Here is a 15,373-nt window from a genome sequence, read left to right as displayed (position 1 = left end):
GAAGGGGGATGTTTGTGGCTGTCTGTGACCTCTTCTTGCAGAGCACTGGGCTGTCAGTCAAGCACAGAATATACATATATATTTTTAAATGGTAGGGTAGTGTTTGGCAAGCATGTGATGGTGGTCCTGGTATAGGCAAGGAGAGAGGCAAGCCTCTGTAGGTGTTCTGGGTCTGCAGCTAACAGGTTTGTGGCTGTCTTGGGTCTCATCTTGCAGAGCACTAAGTCATCCGACAAGGTTTTTATATTTTTAATTTTTTTTATTTAAGTGGTAGGGTGGTGTTTCACATGTGAGCATGGTCCTGGTGTAGACTGGGAGCATAGCAAGACTCTGCAGGTGTCCTGGCTCTGTGGCTAAAGGGTTTGTGGCTGCCCCTGACCTCTTCTTGCATGGCAGTGGGCCCTCTCTCGAGGGTTTGAATTTGTTTTTTTTTAAATGGTGGGGTGGTGTTAGCAAAGTGAGCGTCATCTGGGTATAGGCAAGGACTGTGGAAAAGTTTTCCATATGTGCTGTCTCTGTAGCTTAGAGGATTCTCCCTGGTGGCTCCCAAAATCAAGAGTTGTAAATTTAATATTGGCTGAGGTTCCTACACCTAACATGTGCAGGGGAATGCAAAAAAATTTTTTTTTCCTATTGTGACACATGGAAAGTGCAGGCCTTGGCGTGGCATGCTGAACCCCAAAGGGACTCGACTTGCAATGCCAAGGCCCAGATTTCGGCCTGTGCTTCATTCAGAGCACTCGGAGTATCTGTGAGGAAGGGGAAGTTGGTGGGGCCAAAACGACCTCTTTTGTTCTTTTTGAATTTTGGGGCAGCCAGGGCAGTTGTGGCCCGAGCACAAAGCAGCCAGCAGTCCCAGAGGCTTTTGTTGTCTCTTGGGCTGTGCATGATGCTGGGAGGAAAAAGAGAGAGGTTTGTGGCTGCCAATGGCTTCCTATTTTGAGGCACAGGGTCATCAGTCAAGGGTTTACATTTTGGGGGGGAGGGGCGTTGTTTGTTTTTTGGTTTTTTTTAAGTGTGGGGTGTTGATGGGAAAACCTAAGTATGTTAGTGTGGTCATTTGGTAGGGAGGAACTTGAAAAGGTTGAGGAGTTGCACTTGAGGCCTGGTGTTATGGTGTATATTCTGTGTTTTGCACCAGGACGTTGCAAGCACAAGGCTAGGTAAGAGCCCTATCACTCCCTCTGGCTTCGTGCATGCCGAATTTTTTTTTTCCCACCATGACACATGCAAGCTGCCATGGGCCTCAGAACCAGTTGGACTAGTGGCAAGGCTCCGGGATGCAAAAGTGCAGGCCTCGGCATGGCATGCCAAACTCCAAAGGGAGCACTTGGAGTGTCTGTGAGGAAGGGGAAGCTGGTGGGGCCAAAACGGCCTCTTTTGTTCTTTTTGAATTTTGGGGCAGCCAGGGCAGTTGTGGCCCGAGCACAAAACAGCCAGCAGTCCCCGGAGGCTTTTGTTGTGTCTCTTGGGCTGCGCATGATGCTGGGAGGGAAAAGAGAGAGGTTTGTGGCTGCCAATGGCCTCCTGTTCCAGGGCACAGGGCCATCAGTCAAGGGTTTACATTTTTTTTCTGGTTTTTTTTTTGTTTGGTTGGTTTTTTTAAAGTGTGGGTGCTGGTGGAAAACCTATGTATGTTAGTGTGGTCAACTGGTAGGGAGGAACTTGGAAAGGTTGGGGCATTGCAGTTGAGGTCTGGTGTTGTGGTGTGCTTTCTGTGTTCTGCACCAGCAGGTTGTGAGCCCAAGGCTGTATGGGAAGCCTGGCCTTATGCATGCTGGACATTTGTTTTCCACCATGACACATGCAAGTTGTCATGGGCCACAGAATCAATTGGACTAGTGGCAAGCCTCTGGGGAACATCTAATCTCTCCCCAAAAGGTAAGAGCATTTTTTCTGCCAGGCTGGCTGATCTTATACAGTGAGCTTTAAACTAGATTCACTGGGGGATGGGGACAGAGAGGAATATGAGGACACACCACCGTCAAACCAAGTGACATGTACAGGTAGTACCAAATTAAGTGACAGGGGCCAGGGCAGACTTAGTAATAAGGAGGTGGCACAGGCTTCTACAGGAGTCCTCAAATGCCTCTACACAAATGCTCAAAGCATGGGGAATAAGCAGGAGGAACTCATCCTCCTTCTAGCTAGCAAAAACCTAGATCTAGTGGGGCTCACAGAAACCTGGTGGGATTCTACCCATGACTCCACGACTGGGCAGTGGACATCCAGGGATACAGGCTGTACAGACAAAACAGAGCAGAGAAAAGAGGGGCGGGGTGTAGCATCAAAGAGCAATACATGTCCTCAATGATCAAGATGTGGTTGGAGGAGGGGCAAAATGAGGTGCTCTGGGTAAGAATGCAAGGTGGGCATGGAGAAAGGGACTTGATCGTAGGTGTCTACTACAGACCGCCTCACCAGGGGGACGAGGTGGACCTGGAATTCTCAGGTCAGCTCACAGAGGCAGTAAAGTCAGGGGACATGGTTTTCATGGGTGACCTAAACTACCCAGACATCTGCTGGGAGGAGCAGTCAGCCAAGTCTGACAGCTCACATAGGTTCCTAGCCAGGACCCAGGGGAAATGCCTTGCTGGACTTGGTCTTTGCCACAGGCAATGACCTGGTAAGTGGTCTGCAGGTACTGGACCACCAGAGCTACAGTGATCATCGCCTGCTGGAATTAACTATTCAGCGCAGGGCGGTGAAAGCAAGCAGCAAGGCAGAGGTCCTTGACTTCAGGAGGGCTGACTTCTGTAAGCTAAGAAGTTTAGTAGGAGGGGCACTGGGGTCTCAGAGCTACAATGAGATGGGAGTCGAAGACAGGTGGTTGTTCCTCAAGAAGACGATCCTCCGAGCTCAAGGGGAGTCAGTCCCAATGCACATCAAGGGAGGCAGGGGTGCTAAGAAGCCCCCATGGTTCAGTAAAAGCATCCAGGGATGCCTGAGGGAAAAAAAGGAGGTGTACAAACAGTGGAAGCAAGGGGCTGTCACCAAGGAGGATTACATCTCCATTGCTCAGGACTGCAGGAAGGCTGTTAGGAAGGCCAAGGCTGAGATGAAGCCAGGGCTAGCAACCAGAATTAAGGATAATAAAAACTCCTCTTTCAAATACATAAGAAGTAAGAAGAAGGCATCGGGTAACATGGGGCCCCTACAGGATGGGCTTGGCAATGTAGTGATTGTGGCAAATCAAAAAGCTGACCCCTTTAATGAATTCTTTGCCTCCATATTCCTGAACAGGGACCGGGACATCTCCCCCACTAGAATTGCAGATGGACCCAGGGGAGGCACCGCCATGCTTAGAGTCAGGGACAGCCTAGTTAGGGAAGTTTTGGAGGGGCTGGACATGTTTAAATCAGTAGGTCCAGATGCTCTTTACCCAAGGGTGCTGAGGGAATTGGCAGTGGTCATAGTGAGGCCCCTGGCATGGCTCTATGAGCATTCATGGGACACTGGCCAGGTTCCAGAGGATTGGAAAAGGGCCAATGTGGTCCCCATTTAAAAAAAGGGGAGAAAGGAGGACCCCAGCAATTATAGGCCAGTCAATTTTACCTTGGTCCTTGGGAAGACCTTTGAGAAAATCATCAAGGAGCACATCTGCAAGGGCCCAGCAAGGGAGGTAATGCCCAGGGGCAACCAACATGGGTTCATTGAGGGCAGGTCCTGCCTGACTAACATGGTTTCTTTTTATGATCAGGTCACAAAGTCCCTGGATGAGGGGGTCGGGGTGGATGTTGTCTTCCTGGACTTTAAAAAGGCCTTTGACACAGTTTCCCACCACATTCTCTTAAAAAAACTTGGTGACTGTGGCATTGATGCCTACACAGTTGGATGGGTGGCAAACTGGCTAGATGATCACACCTAGAGAGTGGTTGTGGATGGGTCACTTTCAACCTGGAGGGATGTGGGCAATGGAGTCCCTCAGGGCTCGGTCCTGGGGCCTGTACTGTTCAGCATCTTTATCAGCAATCTGGATGTGGGTGTGGAATGCACACTGTCCAAATTCACTGATGACACCAAGTTGTGGGGCAAGGTGGGCACGCTGGAGGGAAGGGACAGAATCCAGCTAGATCTAGACAGGTTACAGAGGCAGGTAAGAATAGGATGGAATTCAATGCAGACAAGTACATGGTACTGAAACTAGGGAGAAGGAACCAGCAACACACCTATAGGCTGGGGAACACCCTTCTTGTAAACATGGTGGCAGAAAGGGATCTCGGAGTCATTTTTGACTCCACGATGGACATGAGCTGCCAATGCGAGGAAGCGGTCAGTAAGGCTAACCACACTTTGTTGTGTGTCTACAGATGCATCACAAGCAGGTCCAGGGAAATGATCCTTCCCCTCTATGCAGCATTGGTCAGGCCACAGTTGGAGTACTGCATTCAGTTCTGGGCGCCGCATTTCAAGAGGGATGTGGCTAGCATTGAAAAGGGATGTGGACAACATGGACAGGGTCCAGAGGAGGGCCACTCGCATGGTCAAGGCAGGCCCTATGAAGAGAAGCTAAAGGGTCTGAACCTATTCAGCCTCCACAAGAGAAGGCTGAGAGGGGATCTGGTGGCCATTTACAAACTTACCAGTGAGGGCCGGCAAGAATTCAGGGAGGCTCTGTTCCCCTGGGCACCACTCGGGGTTACTAGGAATAACAGCCACAAATTGTTAGAAGGTTCAGGCTGGACACCAGGAGCCATTACTCTACAGGCTGCCAGGCTCTGGAATGGGCTCTGAAGTGAGGTGGTACTTTCTCCTACCTTGGGGGTCTTTGAGAGAAGGCTAAACAGATATTTGCCTGGGGCGATTTGACTGCAGCACCCATTCCTGCCCAGGGCAGGGGGTCAGACCTGATGATCTGTTTAGGTCCCTTTTGACCCTAAACACTATGAAACTATGAAACTATTGAGGATCTCAGAGCATTTGACTTGGTATAAAAAGTTGGAATGCTAAAGACTATCCTGAACACTCAAGGAACTTGCCAAATACAGTTGGAATAGAGAATAATGCATCATGTTCCATATTGTTGGCAGAATTTGAGCATGTTACCCTTCCTGAATCTTATGATTGGTTCACCTCTCAGTAAATAGAAATATGACTTTATAAATATGTGTAAATACATTTGTGTGCATGTGTAGGTAAAATAGGTCTTCAGTCTGTAACCCAAGAATCAAGCTACACCAACATCTGACTGAAAATGTAGAAGGTTTTACTCTCCCCAACACCACCTGGTTAGAGAGTTGCCATTTCCCTTTTTGTTGTTGCAGGTTTCATGCTGCTCTGCTTTGTAATACGTAATGTAAACAATCTGGGAAATCACATAGCAATGGCCTAATAATTCACCCCTAGAAACCTATTGTTTCATAAAAAAAAATCAAGCTTGCACAAGTAGAAATCAAACACATCTGAAACTGGGACGTAAGACAGGAAGAGCTAGATTTTAACATAATCATTAAGGGAAACTGGCCAGACTTTCTTCTAATTAGATTAGGAAATCACTGGCAGGTATGGATAAAAACACTAGGGCAGTACATTTCCTAACAGATGTCATTCATACATATTTCAGAAACATCACATGGCATTATATTTAATGGTTAGAATGATAAAGCAGAAAGCTTAAATTCAACCTCTCTATTCCATAGCAAAATACACATGGTCTTAAAATTGTTCAGACACCATAGTTCAGTGAATCATAGAATCACAGAAAATTAGGGTTAGAAGGGATCTCAGGAGGTCATCTAGTGCAGCCCCCTGCTCAAAGTTGGACCATCCCCAACTAGGTCATCCCAGCCAAAGCTGTCTACCTTGGGCTTAAAAGAACAGAGACTGTACAACTTCTCTAGGGGACCTGTTCCAGTGCTTTACTACCCCCCCCATGAGAAAGTTTTCCCTAATATCTAACCTAAACTTTCCTTGCTGCAACCGAGGTACCCTCCAAGGTGCATGCGTGCGCGGCAGTGCATTATTTAAAACCTTGCCACACACTAACTTATTAATACTGCACACCTGCCCGGAGAAGAGCTGGGCACAGAGCACACTGGGGCTGGTGCAGGACTCTTACCAGGGGGAAGCCCATGGCAAGATGGGGGCTAGGGCTTAGGGGCTGGTGCCGGGGAACTGTTTCACTTCCCAACCTTTATGCTACGTGTCTCCTCGCTTCTTGAGGTGAGGTGAGGTGAGGTGAGGGTGGGGGCTGGCATGGGCTCCGGCTGCAGCCTGCAGCAGTGGCGGCTGCCCTGCCCGGAAGCTGTGCACACTGGTTGTGCCCACTAGTGAATGTGGCAGCATATCACACTGTACTGGGGGAATGGGCTGGGCTTGGGCCCATGTGGAGCATAGCAGGGGCAGCTGCAGGGAAGACCAGATGCAATTAATTGGGTGCCTGCCTGTGGACTGCATTAATTTGTCTGGCAGGTTGGATTCAGCCTGTGGGCTGTATTTTGCCCACCCCTGATATAGGACTTGGGGTTCCCTTCTTTGGTTGTGTGTAGACTCCTATTCTCCCCTGGGATCCCTGGCCCTGGCAAGGCTCCTCTCCATCCATCCCAGTCCCCTGGGGTCCCTAACCCCAGACAAGGCTGCTCACCCTCCACTACAGTCTCAGGCCAGGGTCCCTGGCCCTTATAGGGCTCTATGCAGGGTGCTTCTCAGGTACCTGTGGTTTCCAAAGTGGTGTGCACTGAAAGGGGGAAGCGGGACCGAAGTGGTGCACTCATGGACTGAAGCAGTGTGTTCATGGACTGCTACACCTTAGAGGTAACATTGGTTGCAACTTGAGACCGTTGTTCCTTGTTCTGTCATCTGGCACCACTGAGAGCTCCATCCTGTTTGGAACCCCCCTTCACGTAGTTGAAGGCTGTGATTAAATCCTCTCTCAGTCTTCTCTAGACTAAAAAAGCCCAGTTCCCTCAGCCTCTCCTCAGAAGTCATGTGTCACAACCCTCTCACTATTTCTGTTGCTCTCTGCTGAGCTCTCTTCAATTTGTCCACATCCTTTCTGTAGTGGGGTCCCAAAATTGGACACAGTACTCCAGATGTGGCCTCACCAGTGCAGAATAGAGGGGAAGAATCACTTTTCCTGATCTTCTAGCAACACTCCTACTATTACAGCCCAGTATGCCACTAACCTTCTTGGCAATAAGGGAACACTGTTGGCTCATATTCAGCTTATCATCCACTGTAACCTTCAAATCCTTTTCTTCAGAGTTGCTGCTAAGCCAGTCAGCCCCCAGCCTGTACTGGTGCATGGGGTTGTTCCATCCTAAGTGCAGGACTTTGCACTTGTCCTTATTGAACCACACGAGATTTCTTTTGGTCCAATCCTCCAATTTGTCTAGATCTCTCTGGGCACATCTAAATGTGAATTTATGCATACCCAAATTTAATGCAACTTAGCCTACGGTGCATTAAGGTGATTTAGGCATGTATTTACATGTGGACCCTTTAAGGCACCTTAAAGCAGCTCACTGGGTGAATACATTGGCAGCCTGCCTTGGCAAGCACCCTGGACAGCCCATGGAAGCCCGTAGCAGTGTACCTGGGCAGTGCAGCCCAGCACCAACCAAGGGGTGGGAGCCTCCAGTCCCGCCAGACACCATCGGCCCGGCCCTAGCCCTGGCTCTACCCCCCTCCCCTTGTTCCTGTTGCCCCAATGTCAGATGACAGTGGGTCGGAGCCAAGCCTGAGGGTGCCATGCTGTGACAGGTCCACCAAGAAGATGTGGTAAGTGCTGTTCTGCAAGGCACAGATGCTGGAGCTACAATGGTAATTATGGCAGCAGCAGTCCCTGTTGGTGTGCTGACCCACTTGGGACTAAGTCAGCAGAGGAGGCAGAAGGCATGAGGGCTCCTGTTGAAGCAGAAGGGAAAGGTTCCCCCTTGATTCCCTGCCAGGGAAGGGCGCAGCACAGTGCAGCACAGGTGAAGACTTTGCTAGTGGCTCTCCTGCACCTGTCCTTTGGGGTGGGTTTGCCAGCTGGGCAATGTAGTCCTGCAGGGGCAGGATACCTCACTGTCCACCCAGGATTCAGGTGCCTTTAGAAGTCTGCACTGGGGCTCCTACTTGGGACAACAGGTGGGCTGGGACTGCATCTGCCCCTAGCACCTGGCACAGATTTCCCTGCTCCACCCACCTCCAAGCGCCTGGCCTCTGTCAGACACTGTCCATATGAGAGGTGGCATGAACTCCTGGAGACTCTGTTCAGCTCAGCCCAGGCAAGCTGGGTGCAATGCGGGTTGGGGCTCGGCTCTGTCCTTGGCCAACCTGATCCAAGGCCCAGTCCCCACTTGTGTTGCACCCAGCCTGCCAGGGCTGAGCAGAGCAGAGCAGAGCAGAGCAGAGCCCCCAGGAGATCATGCCGCCTCTCTCAATGACAGTGTCCAGCAGGGAAGCTGGGTGCTTGTCTGGGATGAAGATGGGTGAAGCAGGGGAAGCCATGCTGGTTACTGGGAGCAAATACAGTCTCAGCCTACCTGCTGTCCCAGAAGGGACAAAACTTCTAAGGACACCTGAATCCTAGACAAGCAACGAGGTGTTCCACCCCTGCAGGGCTGTATTACCTGGCCAGCAAACCCACCCCAAGGGAGAGATGCAGGCCACTAGCAAAGTCCCCGCCTGCACTGCCCTCTTCCTCTGCAGGGAGTCATGGGGGGGTCCTGTCCCTTGTGCTTTGACAGGAACCCTCATGCCTTCTGCCCTTTCTGCCAGTTTAGTCCCAAGTCATACTGCTGCTGCCAGAACTGCTGCTCCAGCTCCAGCTCCAGCACCTGCACCTGCACCTGAACCTATTTTCAAAGGAGGTCCATCCAGCCCTAGTCCTTGTCTCCTTCCCTGAATCAGTCTCTGAGTCTACACATTTCCAGGTCTCTTCCACACCTCAGTTCCTTTTCAGATGTTTCTTCTTCTGCCATTTGTGATAACCTCCCTGGCTACCACTCCTTATATCCCTGTTCATCCATCCAGTCCTACTTTTCCTCCCCCTGTCAGTTACAGTTGTTTCTTCTTATTTCTTCGTAGTATTGCCAGACTGCCAATCTAATTCTTTCTCATCACTTTGGATCAGGTTTTGTTCCTGCTGCATTCAGATCAGATGGCTTTTTCCTTTAGTCTGTCTTTGAGACAGCAGGGCTATCAGGAAGAGCACAGGAAAGACGGACTTGATCAGTTCTAGTTGCCTGACCTCAGCCCTAACCCAAAGCAGATCAAGGCAGCCATTACAGGGAAAGTCTCCTTGAGATCCCATGGCCTGAACTGACACATGGTAATTTACTTGTGGGGATGGTTCATGCACAGTGAAGTCAGCACTAAGAGCTTGGAGGGGATGGATCATGCTCAGAGGGAACAGAGAGCATTGCAGTATATTTAGTGAGTATGTATGAATAGGAATCTTTCAAAGACCAAAAATAACTTGGCCCAATTCAGGCAGATTTTCAATGGGGATTACAAAAGGCACATCCAAGGCACAAAGACCACCACCTCTTCCTAATTTCAGGTCCCTATCACAAGCTTCAGATGTGCTAGCGCACTTAAATGTTATCAGAATTTTCAAAAAACAAGATCTTTTTACCAGCCTGGCTCTCAAAAATAGCTAAATTTCATTGGGGATGAAATTGTTCAAAAATACTTACCCTGAAGCATCAACAATTTCAGCCCGAACAGTTAAGTTCCAGCAAAATGATAAGCAACTGAAACAGGATCAGTAATAGGATGCGTCAGGTTACCTTAATAAGAAGTGGTGTTACTAGCCCTGCCCTTGATTAGCTCATAATAAACATTTGTGTTTCCCTAGCATGCATATTGCCATGACCTGGCTCTGATTTAACACAAAGGCATTTATCTTTCCCTGTGTTGTTTGCCCGTCTCAGGAATGATTTATTACCTGCTTATCTTCTCTGAATATTAAGTGTTTACGTCACCCTGATGTAAGATTTTTCCGACAGGCTGTAAGCGAAAGTCAGACTCAAGTGTGTAACAGCTGAAGTAGTGGGATATACATGGAATGGATTGTTAAACCATTGTAACCACAGGCTGCTTTGATTTTTATGAGGAACTGACTACCGAGAGAGTACGGTAAGCTTCCGAGTCATACACGTTACTTAGAAAAGAACTTTGAAGCAATATGTTCTTTGTTAAAGGCTTAAAAAGTTGTGTCACTAATTCTGCTGGATTTTACATAATGAAGTAATGTAGGCAACAAAAAGATCTTCATAATGTCATTCAATTATAGTAACGACCAGAACAAGATAGGGAATGAGCAAAACTCTGTTTTCAGGAGCACCGATAAAGTTAAATCATTACATTCTGGGGAACTCCTCCAGAGTCAAAATGATGAGTCTTGAAGCAGAATTTTACCCATCATTTCTAAAACCTTTGCCATGGATTATATATTCTTATTTCTTACTGTTTTCCCAGGTTTTATCTTTGTATATGAAGGCGATTCCAAAGCAAGGGACACCAATGAACATCTGCTAACTGCCTTCAATCCAACAATCCCTAAACACCCGTTCACCCCAGTGAAAGTTATCAGCAATCCAAGTTTCAACAGTTTATTGGACATAAAAGCCTGTTTTGTACATATAAATGTATAAATGGCAGATTGTAAATGGGACAAGTGTGTGAAAATAATTGCGCACTATCAGTCTCACCACTGTAATTTAGATAATTTACCGATGCTTATAGAAAGTCATACAAAAAACTAGAACTCTTGGTTCCAAAATGATACCTTTTATTAGACCAACTGGGAAATCACAAAAGAATTATCCTTTTTTCTTCATTGCAAGAAAATTGTCCTTCAGAGAAGAAGAAAAAGGACAACTTTATTTTGATTTCCCAGTTGGTCTAATAAAAGGTATCATTTTGGAAGCAAGAGTTCTAGTTTTTTATATGTCTTCTTGTCTCAGACCAACACGGCTACCAGGTACACCCCTTTTGAAAGTCATGAAGACTGCTATTACTCTTACTGAATCACTAGGAATTCTGGCATCAGTTTTGGTGGGAGGGGCCCTTTATTGCTGAGTGGAGCTAACAAAATGCACTGTTACACCCCATACAAGAACTACTGATATTTTAGGAACTTTACCACAGGGAAGATAAGGAGATTAAACTCTATATTCTGACATCATTCAGCTGGTGTTGCCGTTTTGCTGGAGTGGGGGTGGGTGATTTTTGTTGTGTTCCTTTTATGTTTAAAACTTTTATTTCATTGTACTTTTAGAAAGGCTTGACTTTTCTATATTTTGAAGATGTGCTATCACATTGCTACATACAGTGCATTCAGAAAAAAACAGTACAAAATACCACTTTGGTATGCACTTAGCTATATTTGACTCTTCCTGCTTGCAGAAAGAGCACTGTTTACACTACAGAATACAGTATATGCTGTGGAAAAAATAGAGATCAGTCACTTCCTTCATTCTTCTGTTATCCTGGTTTAAATCTGGAATAATTGCAAATGAACCACAATGAAATTGCTCCAGCTTTGCACCAGTACAGGTTAGTTCAGTTTTTGGCATGTCTTCTTATTTTACCCTTACAGCTAAACCATTCTTTTGAGTAATACTATCTAGATCTGAATCTAAGGCAGTTTAACAGTGATATTTCCTAATGTTAAATCATATGAATATGTCCAAGGAGTATTCTTTTAGTACAGTTCCTTTTCCTTCTGAGGATTGTAGATAAGGTTGGGTAAACCTCATGGATGTTTAAGCTTTGCAAACTTCTCAGTTTACTTGGGGACCTTTTCAAAGTTTATAAGGTTCAGTTGTTGTTTCCTTTCCTGTTTCTTGCTATTTGAAATGTGTTTTTTTCCTTCTAGGAGGGACTTGATTCTAAGAATGAATTCTAGCTAAAAGGAAGTGTGTGATTTGTATATGGCAATGATTATCAACCAGGGTATTGTGGCACCCCAGGGTTCTGAGAAATCCTTGTAAGGGTGCTTTGGGGTGCTGTGCAGTATTAGCATGGTTGTGTGTGCAGGCACCTGTATATGATTCGCAAGATACATCCAGATTTCAATTAGGAATCAACAGCATCAAAAATATTCTGACCTGTAGTCTTTCTGGGTTCTTGGCAACAGAAGAATTACTCTTTTTCAGTAGTCAAAATGAACGAAAGCTAAGAGTTGACGTTTTCTGAGGGCTGCCTTGAATCTAACAAGGTGTACCTTGAGTCTGGAACAGCTGGGAACTACTGCTATAGTGGATAAAAGTGCCTTTTCCCCAACCCAGGTGGACTTGTACAAACAGTACCCTACAGAGGAACTATTATACTAATATAGTATGAAGTCAGTGGATTTTCAACACGGATTAATTGGGGTCCTGCCTTTTCTTTTTGCATTTTAACTTTTCTTGTTTCCCTGCCTTGTTTTATTTTTATATACCTACATCTGGTTTCAAGCTATGTTACTGAGTACAGTATTTCAGTGAGTTTGAAATTAGGCCAAAGGTTTCCCATTTCTTGATGTACTGTTTTCCATTAAGTTTATCATTTCTCCAAAGCGTAATTCCAGGTGTTTCATGTGATCCAGCATACTCCAGACATTAGTGGGTTTTTTTTACTTTTTTGTTGCTGATGCATTTCCTTTTCAAAACTCTGAAATGACTCAGCAAATATAAATTTCACAGTGAAGAAAGGAATTCCTATGACCAAACAGATACACTTTTATTTCAAGGTTATAGTGCTGTGGTGCATGATTTCCAAAATTTAAGATTGTTGTCCCAGCTGACTTGTGAGCAGTTACTGTTTGTAAGCTTAAGTATTCATCTTCACACTTGCTCTTTAAATGTTAGCAGTGAGAACTTCTATATGAATCTGAATGCTTAAAACCATGAAAATATGTTCTCTTTTCTTTTTTTTCCTTAGAGCCTAGTGCCACTCTAATATTTTTGTAGCTGAGAAACAGGAAACACAGTAGAGCAGTAGAAAATGTTCTCATGTGGAGCCCAGGAATTCTTTGGGAAAGTCTGCTATATTCTTGGATCCTTTCTCAAGCTGAAATTCTGTTTACATTCTGAAGTTGGCAGAGAAATTATACCAGTCAGGGTTGCCAAAAATGTCAAACTAATTAAAAATATTAATAAAAAAACTAAGCATTTGGGAGAAATGCACTTTGTTTGACAGTGGAGAAAAATAATGCTGCATTCAGTGTTTAGGGAGAGGAACAAGCAAATTTGGCTTTTTACCATTACTTATTTTTCACTTATTTTGTTCTTGATGAAGTTCCTGAAAAGCTCCAGTTTCTGATGAAGTTTAGAGCAACCTCACAATTACTCTAATTTGCACCAGCTGCCAGCTACTCCAGGGTTCAATTCAATTCAAATACATGAAGATTGCTGGGCTGTTACAATATCCTGCCCAACCCTGTTCCTTCCATGGGTGCCCATAAGGAAGACAGTCAATTCTCAGGTTACATACCGCTCGATGGGTACATCTACATGTACATGAATACACTTTTCCTAATGCACATTAAATTTAGTACTTCCAGTGTGAGTACCCATATAGGTGGGGCATCACATTGGATGGTATGTTCTCTCCTTTACCAGGACACTCCAAATTTCAGATTCTTAGAATTTGTGTTTAACAAGGAGAAATCAAGCTACTCCTGTGTAGCTAATTCTAAACAGCTTGCTGTCTATTGTTGTGGCTGAGGTGGTAATTTGAGGGCACAGTCTGCCATTGGTTATCTGTCCTAACTTATAAGAGACCCAGTGGGCACGTCTACACATGCCCCTAATAGTGCAGTTGGTAGTGCGTTGCTAAAGCAAGTACTAAGTGACTGTGCAGTCCCAGTGGTACATGGGTTGTTTACAACCCTACATTGCTGTAGCAATGAGCTACAGTGATGTAGCTTGTTGCTACAATAAAGCTGCAGTGGCATCATGGTTAGTGCCCACTGACACTGTTACCATAGCAATGAGCTACATCTCCGTAGCTCGTCACTATGGCAATGTAGCATCTCATGTAGACACACCCACTATATATGAAGAATGATTCTTCAAATTAGTACCTTGACCATAAGTACAGTACCTTAATCATGAAAGCATAGTGTATTAAAGTTTAAACTATTTAGATCATCTATACAAAATTACCTTGAAGAGTCTAGGATAATAGCATATCAATTCTGAAAACCTGAAAGTTGGAATATCTTGGTCATTGATGGAAGATACTGCTTAAAAGTGGAATGGGAAAGCATTTTACAAAGCACTACAGACTCCTGTTCTCTCAACCCCATTACTGAAACAGGACATTACTGGTGGTTTGGTAAATGCCTTTTATATAGTACCAGTCTTCCTTTGTTTTTCACTATTCCTTGACTGTGCAAACAGACAAGTGAATCCCTCTGATTGTCTTACATAAATTGATAAAGATAGCTGCCACATGTTGATTGGCTAATGGCTGGTTTCCAATGACTCTTTTAAGGAAGAATAGGAATTATAAGAATCATAGGAAAGCAGGGGTGGAATGGACCTCATGAGGTCGTCTAGTCCAGCCCCTTCTCAAGGCAGACCAGTTCTTCTATCTACCCAGGTCATTCTGGATCCTAGCCCTATCTTCCAGAGTATCGGCAACTCCACCCAACTTGGTGTTAGCCGCAAATTTGCTAAAAGTGCACTTAATGCCATCATCTAAATCATTAATGAAGATGTTAAACAATCCTTGACCCTAATCAAAACACTGGTAAACCCCACTTGATACTTTCTCCCATCAAGAAACTGAGCCATTGATGACTACTTGTAGAGTATGATGATCCAACCATTTACGTATCCACATCGAAGTACTTTCATTTAGTCTGCATTTTCTTAGCTTGTTAATGAGACTGTCATGGGAGACACTGTCAAAAACCGTGGTGAAGTCAAGGTATATCAAATCCACTGCTCTACTGTCATCTGCAGAGGATAGTCATCTTATCAGAGAAGGAAATCAGGTTGGTCAGGCATGACTTGCTCTTAGTAAATCAATGCTGCTCTTGCTGATCACCTTGTTCTCACCTAGGTGCTTCACAATAGATTCCTTGAAGACCTGTTTCATGAATTTTCCGGCTACCAATGTCAGGTTGACAGGTCTGTAATTCCCCAGATCTCACTTTTCTTTTTTAAGGATGGGCACTACATTTGCCCTCTTCCTGGCATCTAGGACTAGTCTCACCTGATCTCCACAAGTTTGCAAAGAGGATAGTGAGTGTCTCTGAAATGTCTGATCTTCCATTAAACATCAGTGATAAATACACCATGTAGGAAGACAGAAATATACACCATAGTGATAACCATCTGGTAAATTATACATGCCATTATGCATTATACATTATACATCTCATGAGACTTTGACCTCCTTACTTGAACTTTGTCCACTATACCATCTTTGTCAAGACTCTTCTTCACTT

The 15,373-nt window shown here is 45.4% G+C and overlaps 1 protein-coding gene across 2 annotated transcripts in view; it reads left to right on the top strand.

Annotated features, from left to right (window-relative positions):
- Window positions 1–9,946: 9,946 nt before the first annotated feature.
- TAAR1 (trace amine associated receptor 1) overlaps window positions 9,947–15,373 on the top strand; it is a 29,261-nt gene continuing 23,834 nt past the window's right edge. Inside the window, exon 1 of one of the 2 annotated variants that reach the window (XM_090031456.1) lies at window positions 9,947–10,065. Coding sequence is in view for 1 of the 2 variants with exons in the window: in XM_090031455.1 (XP_089887581.1) it covers window positions 11,457–11,487 (31 nt within the window). In the remaining variant the exon portion in view is untranslated. Of the gene's footprint in view, window positions 10,066–11,085; window positions 11,488–15,373 lie in introns of those variants that run through there. The other variant, XM_090031455.1, reaches the window with a different exon arrangement.

Source organism: Crocodylus siamensis, chromosome 1 (genome assembly GCF_052110815.1).
Source record: "Crocodylus siamensis isolate JL-2025a chromosome 1, ASM5211081v1, whole genome shotgun sequence".
NCBI lineage: Eukaryota > Metazoa > Chordata > Crocodylia > Crocodylidae > Crocodylus > Crocodylus siamensis.
Note: the sequence above shows the minus strand (reverse complement) of the source record. Positions and strands in the feature narration are given on the sequence as shown.